Raw genomic sequence first — 8,274 nt, 5'->3', positions numbered from 1 at the left:
CCGCAGGTGAGGGTCGGGGGGCTCGGTGGCTCTGGGGGCCCAGGGACTCGGGGCTCGATGGCTTGGGGGGGTTTGGGGATGGGGACGAGGACAGTGGCGGTGACCCCGGGGCTGTTCCAGCAGGTTTGGGTGGTTTGTGGAACGACCTCGTTGGGCCGAGGCTCAGTGGGGACCCCGAGAGAGCTGAGCTGGGGGAGGGGGTTCTCACACACCCCAAGAGGAGTCGGGGTGCTGGGTCACCGCTTCCCTGCCCCGTGTCCCGCAGGCGGAGGTGCCGGGAAGGCCATGGAGGCGGCGGTGCCGGCGGAGGAGTCGCTGGTGCTGGTGGAGTACGGCTTCGAGTACCGCGCCAAGGACGGCACCTTGGTCTCCATCAAACCCAACGAGCGCTACATCCTCCTCAAACGCACCAACCCCCACTGGTGGCACGTCCGGCGGAGCGGGGACGCCCGGCCCTTCTACATCCCGGCCCAGTACGTCAAGGAGCTGCCCCCCATCGCCTCCCCAGCCCCGCTCGACCCTCCGCCGTCGGGACATGTCGCGACGGAGCCGGCCCCGCTCGTCCCCCAGCACCCACCAGCCTACGAGTATCGGTTCGTCAGTGCCACCGAGCCGGGGGAGCCATCGGGGGGGTGCCCGGTGCCCCGGCGGGACTCGGTGCCAAGGAGGGACTCGGTGCCCAGGAGGGACTCGGTGCCCAGGAGGGACTCGGTGCTCCAGAGGGATTCCCCGCCGTCACTCAGCTCTTTCCGGGTCCCCTCGGGACTGACCCCGAAGCCCGCCGAGCCCGTGAGACCTTCGCACTCCCTGGATGACCTGGCGCGGGTGACACCGTCACCACGCGGTGCCACCACCACGGGGGCTCGCGGGGACTCGCCAGGACACGCTCGGCCGCTCGGGAAGAGCCGCTCCGAGACGCTCTGCGCCCCCGGCAAGGACAGGGATGTGGCCAGGAGGTGGCCGGGGGCCGGCCCTGCGGCTCAGGTACGGTGACAGCCCCGCTGCTGTCCCCAAAAGCTGCGCGGGGGGGAGAACTTTGAGTGTGCGGGCAGGCAGGACACCCGGGTCCCTCTGCTGATTGTGTGCCCCACTGGGACCCTGCGACCCCCGGCACAGGGTGGGGTGACAGCCCGGCATCGTAGGCACTGCCAGGCCCCCCGTGTCCCCCCCCCACCGAGCTGACCCTGTGGGGCAAACCTACAGGTGATCTCCCCGTAGAGGTTTGTCAACATTAACCAGCTCGGGGGACGGATGAGCGACCCCCCGCACCGGGCACCCCCCTCCCCGCACACCTTCCACCCTCAGCCCCCCACCCCGTGCCTCAGTTTCCCCACCCTCATGGCCCCCCCGGGCTCTCCCAGTCCCCCTGCCCTGCAGAGCTCCGTAGTGCCGGGGTGGGGGGCTCGGTGCCACTCAGGGGGGCTTTGGAGTGTCATTCCCAGGTCCCAGCAGCGTTCCGGGGTGAGGGAAGGCAGAAAGGGGTTAACAGGGAAGCGCGGCAGCTCCTCCCTGCCGGGGCGGGGGCCTCACCTGGGCGCCTCACCTGGGTGCAGCACCCGGGACCGAGGTGGGTGCTGGGTGCACCCCGGCACAGGCCAGCGCCCCTCGCCCCCAAACCCACGCCCACCCCACACCAGTAAGTAGCAAAGGGCCCTTCACAGCGGCCCCTGGGCTGAACCCCTCCTGGGGGGGCACCCAAGGGTGGGGGAACCTCCCTGTCTGCTCACCTGGCATGGGCATGGAGTGGGGCACACGGCTGAGAATGTGCCAGCAGAGGGGGGGGTCCACAGGCCTTGTCCCCCACCCCAGCACCTCGCTTTGGGGTAACCCCAGGCACCTGCAGCACCCCAAGCCTGGGTGTCCCCCACTTGGAGGGGGGCTGGAGGGATTGTTCCACCTGGGAGGGGGTGTTACTGGAGGGAAAGGGGGTGTTAGTGGTGGCGGGCTGTGTTTTACACCCCATTTTCACCCCATTTTCCCCCCATTTTCCATGCTGTGCCCTCAGCTGTGCCCTTTGCACACCCAAAGCCACCGGCCCCCCTCTGGTGGTGACCCGGTGGGGTCCCCAACCCCAGTGCCACCACCAGATCATTCCCCTTCCCTGCCCAAATCCAGCTGGTGCCCAAACCATCCCGTATCAGCCATGATGGGACCAGTGGTGGCCTTGGCCCTGCCACCACGTGCACCCCCCACCCCACCTTGACTGCTGGTGTTGGGGGGGATGCAGCAGCCCCAGATCAGCTTCCGGTGGCCCAGCACGGCACCACAGGTGCCAACCTAAATTTGGGGGGGATCATCCCGTGCAATTCCTGCTCGGGTGGCCCTTGGCTTTGCCGGAGCTGGTGACGAGTTGGGGGGGGTGATAGGTGATGACAGCAGCCCCCGAGAAAAGCCAATTCCGCCCCAGGCGTCTCTTCCGCTCCCCGAACCCCGGCAGGAAGCGCGGCGGGTGCAGGGCCTGGCTCAGGGCACCGGGGGCGTTACTGGAGCCTCCCGGTGCCCCCACGGCTGCCTCCCACCCCGGTGCCCCCCACGCTGCACCCCCAGCCCGGTGCCCCCCGCCATGGGTGACCGGGAGTCGGGGGGTCCCCGGCGGGCCCGGAGCAGGGTGTCGAGGCTGCTGCACTTGGGGAAGGTAGGAAGGAAGCACCCATGGGTGCGCCCAGGGGGGAGCTGGGGGGTGTTTTGGGGTCATACTCGTCCAAACTCCCCCTTGGGTTTCCCTGGGTGTTTATGGGCACTGGCGGGTGCCACGATGCCCGTTCCAAAGCAGTGAGGGGCACCCAGCCCACCCCAGGGGAGAAAACCCCCCTGGGGATGCACCCAGGGGATAGAGGGAGGTGCTGGGGGGCTCAGTGCCAGGGATCCCCCATGGTCACCCCCATGTCCCCTGTCCCCAAGAGGGAGGGTGGCCCCCTGTGCTGGATTCCAGCCCTGCTCCCATGGCAGGGGGGTTGTGGGGTGATGGGGGGAGGGTGAGGGGATGTCACCCAGTCTCTGTCCCTCTTGGATCCAGAGTGTCCCCAGGGACACTGTGCCTGCTGTTCCCCCCACCCTGGCTGGTGGGCAGGGCCAGGGTTGGACCTTTGTCCCCGTGGCCATTAGTGAGAGGCTTGGGCTGTAAAACTGGGGGAGTTCAAAGGGTGCCAGGAGGGGTTTCCTGGCTGGCAGCACCTGCCTGGTCCCAGGGGGCACATCCCCCCACCCTGAGCAGCCCTGTGGGTGGGTGTCAGCCAGGCCAGGCCAGCGGTGGGGCCTTTATTTTGGGATGTGGTGATGGGGCTGTCAGCTCAGCATCCGGCACTGGGAGGGAGGCAGAGGCTGTGGGTGCTGGTGATGTGGGTGCTGGAAATGCCCAAGGGTGCAGGTGACGGGGGTGCTGGTGTCAGTGATGTGTGTCCTGGAGGTGTCCTGGGGTGCTGGTTTTGAGGGTGCAGGTGCTATGATTGCAGGTGATGTGGGTGCTGGTGTTGGTGATGCGAGTGCTGGTGCTCTGGGTGCTGGTGTTGGGGGCGCTGGGGTGTGGGTGAGGGTGGGGTGGGTGTGAGTGTTGGGGTGCTGGTGTCGGGGACGTGGGTGCAGAGGCTGAGCATGTCTGTGGCCTTGGGGTGGCAGATGTTGGTGCAGATGTTGCGGGTGTTCATGGTTTGGGTGGCAGTGATGCGGGTGCTGATGTGGGTGCTGATGCAGTGGGTGATGCAGGTGCTGTGTGCAGCAGGTGACACTGGTGATGTGGGTGCAGGTGATGTGGGTGTTGTCGGTGGCAGGCGATGTGGGTGCCAGTGATGCAGGTGGGTGACGATGTGGGTGCTGCACCCAGTGGGTGATGAGGGTGCTGATGATGCAGGTGCTGCAGGTACCGGTGATGTGGTGCTGGTTGTGAGGGCGCTGCCTGCAGCAGGTGACACAGGTACTCCTGACGTGGGTGCTGGCACCGGCGACTACCCTGTCTCTCCACCCACTCGGTCTGGACTCCCATCCCCTCTGCCAGTGGGTGCTCCTCCCCACTGTGGGGGCTGTGGGTGCCCCCTCCACGTGCCACAATCTGCACCCCATTGCTGGCACCGCTCAGTGGGATGCCCAGGAGGGCGCCCCAGCAGCAAGAGCAGGATCCGTGTCCTCGACTTGTGCACCGCTGTGGGGACATCCCAGGAACACCATCCCACCTGAGGCACCCAGTGACCCCCTCCTGTCCCCCCCCAGGCGCGCAAGGAGCCGGAGGAGCCGCCTGATCCCATCTACCTCAACATCCAGGAGCTGCGGGAAGAAGCCGCCGCTGCCGGCTCGGTGCCGGAGGAGCCCGGCGGCTCCGTGTCGGACTGGGAAACACACACGGACACGGAGAGTGGACATTTGTTTTATTATAACCCCGTGACGGGCCAGACCACGTGGGATTGTCCCTTTGGGCAGGCGGCCGACGGAGTGAGTCCCGCCGCCTCTCCCGCCTCCTCGCTCGCACACAGCCCGGAGTTTCCCGCCTGGGAACAGCACGTGGATGAAGGAAGCGGCCAGACCTTTTTCTATAATTCGGTAACAGGTGAGACGTCGTGGGACCCCCCCAGTGCGGGAGACACAGGCAGCCCCCAGGATATGTACCCTGGGGGGACGCGGTACAGCCCCACGGAGCAGAGGGTGAGCACCCAGCGGGGCGCAGGAGTGGGGTTGGGATTGGGATTGGGATTGGGGTTGGGACTGGGGGGAGACAGGCACGGGGATGGAGATGGAAATAGGAATGGAAGTGGAGATGGAGATAGAGATGGAGATTTAGAAGGGGGTGGGAGATGTGATGGAGATGAAGATGGAGACAGAGGTGGAGATGGAGACAAAAAGAGGCATGGGTGGGACTGAGGATACAGATGAAGATGGGAATGGAGACAGAGATGGAGAAAGGGATGAGAATGGAGGTAGAAACACGGATGGGATGGAGATGGAGACAAAGATGGAGATGTGTGAAACTGGAGGTGGAGACAGGGATGGGAATAGAGATGGAGATGGAAATGGGGATGGAGATGGGAATGGATATTGGGATTGATAAGGAGATGGAGAAAGGGATGGCAGTAGAGATGAAAACAGGAATGGGAATGGAGATGGAGACAGAGATGGAAACAGAGATGGAGATGAAGGCAGAGAGGAAGGCAGAGATGGGAATGGGAGACAGGGATAGGGATGGGGGTTAAGATGGATATGTATGTGGAAACAGATGGGAATGGGGATGGAGATGGGGATGGAGATGATGGAGGTGGGGCAGCCCCACCTGGGTCAGCCACACGGGGATACAGATGCTCCTGGTGGGGCACAAGATCCCCTGACCTGTCTCTTCTCTCCAGCCGCCCACTCCAGAAACGGACTATCCCGACCTGTCTCCAGATGAGCTGGAGGGTTATCCCGAGGAGGATTACTCGCCCGTGGGCTCCTACGACCAGGGGGCTGCTCCCTGCTTGTCCCCGAGGCGCCCTGAGGAGCTGGGCTCACCCCCGGGCTGGTACGGGCACGGCCACCACGAGGGAGTCGTGTTCTACCCCGAGCACTTCTCTGACACGGTACAGGGACAGGCATGGGATGGGATGGGATGGGATGGGATGGGATGGGATGGGATGGGAATAGGGTTGAGGATGGGGATGGAGGCAGGGAAAGAGACAGGGAATGGAACAGGGATGGGGACAGGGATAGGAACTGGAATGGGGACTGGGATGGGGTACAGACAGGGACGGGGCAGGGATAAATATGGGTATAAGGGATGAGCATCCTCACAGGGCCTCAAACCAGTGTGTAGGGTGAAGACCAGCACCCAGCTGGCAGGAGCACCTCAGGCATCACCTGATCCCTCCCTCCCTCCCTGCCCAGGTGCCATCAGGTGGCCACCACCACCGTGCCAGCAGCAGCTCCAGCCAGGACAGCGGGCTCTTCGCCTGGCACGGCACCGTGTCACCGGCACTGGGCACCAAGGAGGAGAAGGTGAGAGCCCAGGGAGGGGCACCCAGCCCTCCCCCGCCCCAGAACCGAGCAGGGCAAGGGGCAAACCTGACACCCACCCACCCACCATCCCCCTTTGCCTTCCAGTTTAAAAGCCTCGAGAAAGCTGGGGTGCTCAACCGGACCAAGACGGTGGACAGAGGGAAGCGGCTCCGGTAAGCATGAACCGGTATCCCCCCTCAACCCAGGAAGGGAGCCCAGGGGGACAGCAAAAACAGGGGCTGTGCTGTCCCCCTGTGTGACCTCCCCCTCCTCTGCTCTCCAGGAAGAACTGGAGCTCCTCCTGGACGGTGCTGGAGGGGGGGATCCTCACCTTCTTCAAGGACTCCAAGCACTCAGCTGCCGGTGGCTTGGTAAGAGCCCCTGTGGCCTGGGGAGGGGGGCAGCTCCCACAGGATGGGACCAGCACCCACGGGACAGGGCCAGCACCCATGGGATGGGGTCAGCACCCACAGGATGAGGGCAGTATCCATGGGACAGGCCAAGGACTGATGGGATAAAGAGAGCACCTGTAGGATAGGGGTGGGACCCCATGGGATGGCACCAGCACTCCTAGGACAGGGCCAGCACCCACAGGATTGGGCCACCATCCATGGGACAGGGTAACATCCCACGGGATGGGGTCAGAACCTGCAGGATGGGACCAGGACCCACAGGCCAGGGCCAATGCCCTGCCCAAGGACCCCCCAGCACTGGGTCCCCCCACACTGGGGGGTTGTGCTCACACCCCCTGCCACACACACACTGCCCACATGGGTTGTGGGGGGAACCAATGTTGGAGCACCCTAAAACTCACCCAGCTCTGGTCTGAGTGAGCAGCAGGAAGCAGTGCCAGCCCCAGCCCCGCCGTGCCCAGCCCCCCTCTCCGGTGCCCAGCCCGGATGCAGAAGCTGCCGTGGCTCTTGCAACACCCTGTGGTGACGGCGCCGGGGGAAGGACAGGGGACCCACGGCCAGGGGGGACACGGTGCTGGCCCTACCTCTGGGGTGGGGCTTCAGTGCTCTGTCTGAGGGGTGCAAGGGGTCTGGGGCGACGTGAAATATGGCCAAAGCACCCCAAAAACCAGGGCATGGGGAAAGCCAGTCAGTCTGATGCTGTGAAAACCTCAGGGGGCTGTCCCCTCCCTGCAGACAGTCACCCACTCTCTTCCTGCTGTGTCACCAAGAGGGACCCCAAAGCTCAAGCCCACCCCGGGTCCCCTGGCAGGGCTGGGGATGTCCCACAAGGTGATGGCAGCTGTAGGTGACAGCCACGAGCTCCACCCCACCGTGGCAGCACTGAGCCCTGGTCCTGAAGAGACCACGGGAGGGGACAGAGGGGACACCTGCCACCCCTGCCTTTCTGGAGGAGGGCAGCCCACACCCCCCTCCTCCTTCAGCAGGACCCCGGTGTCCCCATCCCCTCTGGGCAGGTGCCACCCTCAACCCCTTGTCCCCACAGCGGCACCCCAGCACCCTGACCACCCCCGAGCACACGGTGGAGCTGCGGGGGGCCAGCCTGGCCTGGGCCGGCAGGGACAAATCCAGCAAGAAGAACGTCCTGGAGGTGAGTGGGTGACAGTGGGGGGACACCAGTCACCCCCCAGAGGCCACATGTGGCCTGCAAGACGATGCCACACCTGCCTGGTTCACCCCACGGGTGGTGGCAGTGGGGACACTGGGTGACATCGCGGGGTGGGGAGCCCAGGGACACGCTGCACTGCGGATGCTGTCCTGTTCTGACGGCCACGGAGAGGTCACCAGGAGACATCCTGGCCCCCAGAGGGGTTTTTCCACTCGGGCTTTGCGCAGGGAGGAGGTTTCCAGCCGCTCCAGCCCGCCAGCAAACGGCAACATTCGGGGTCATCTCCATCATGAGTTGGGCGCCGTGCTCAGCCACATCCTGATTGCCAAATCCCGGCGGCTGTGGCAGCCCCGTGCCCTTCCCCTGACCTCTGCCTGTTGCCCTGGCAGCTGAGGACGCGCGAGGGCTCGGAATTCCTCATCCAGCACGACTCGGAGCAGATCATCAGCGCCTGGCACAGGGCCATCGCCGACAGCATCGGCCGGCGGGTGAGCAGGCGCCGGCCACCCCCCGCCCCACCACCCCGGGGACGGGCCCCGGGGTCTCACCGTGACCCTTCCCTAGGGCTCCGACATCCCCGGAGAGGAGGACGCCGAGAGCGGGGCTGAGCTCGGCTCCCGGGAGAAGCTGGGGAGCGGCGAGGAGAGGAGGGCAGGTGAGCTGAGACGCCCTGGGGGAGGCACCCAGGGGATGTCTGGCTCCCCACGGCTGGGACGTGGCAGGAGCCCCCTCGGGACG

General features: G+C 65.4%; 1 protein-coding gene across 1 annotated transcript in view; it reads left to right on the top strand.

The window, feature by feature from the left end:
• The first annotated feature begins 166 nt into the window (after positions 1-166).
• ARHGAP27 (Rho GTPase activating protein 27) overlaps positions 167-8,274 on the top strand; it is a 10,900-nt gene continuing 2,792 nt past the window's right edge. Inside the window, exons 1-9 of the mRNA XM_027909528.1 lie at positions 167-984; positions 4,204-4,632; positions 5,328-5,540; positions 5,845-5,955; positions 6,061-6,128; positions 6,239-6,326; positions 7,414-7,518; positions 7,926-8,024; positions 8,101-8,191. Coding sequence (XP_027765329.1) covers positions 286-984; positions 4,204-4,632; positions 5,328-5,540; positions 5,845-5,955; positions 6,061-6,128; positions 6,239-6,326; positions 7,414-7,518; positions 7,926-8,024; positions 8,101-8,191 — 1,903 coding nt within the window. The 5' untranslated portion in view covers positions 167-285. The remainder of the gene's footprint in view (positions 985-4,203; positions 4,633-5,327; positions 5,541-5,844; positions 5,956-6,060; positions 6,129-6,238; positions 6,327-7,413; positions 7,519-7,925; positions 8,025-8,100; positions 8,192-8,274) is intronic.

The sequence above is a fragment of the Empidonax traillii genome, unplaced genomic scaffold (assembly GCF_003031625.1).
Source record: "Empidonax traillii isolate 1590-97213 ecotype Southwest subspecies unplaced genomic scaffold, ASM303162v1 scaffold2197:size43726, whole genome shotgun sequence".
Lineage (NCBI taxonomy): Eukaryota > Metazoa > Chordata > Aves > Passeriformes > Tyrannidae > Empidonax > Empidonax traillii.
This window is presented reverse-complemented; position numbering and strand designations above follow the sequence as displayed.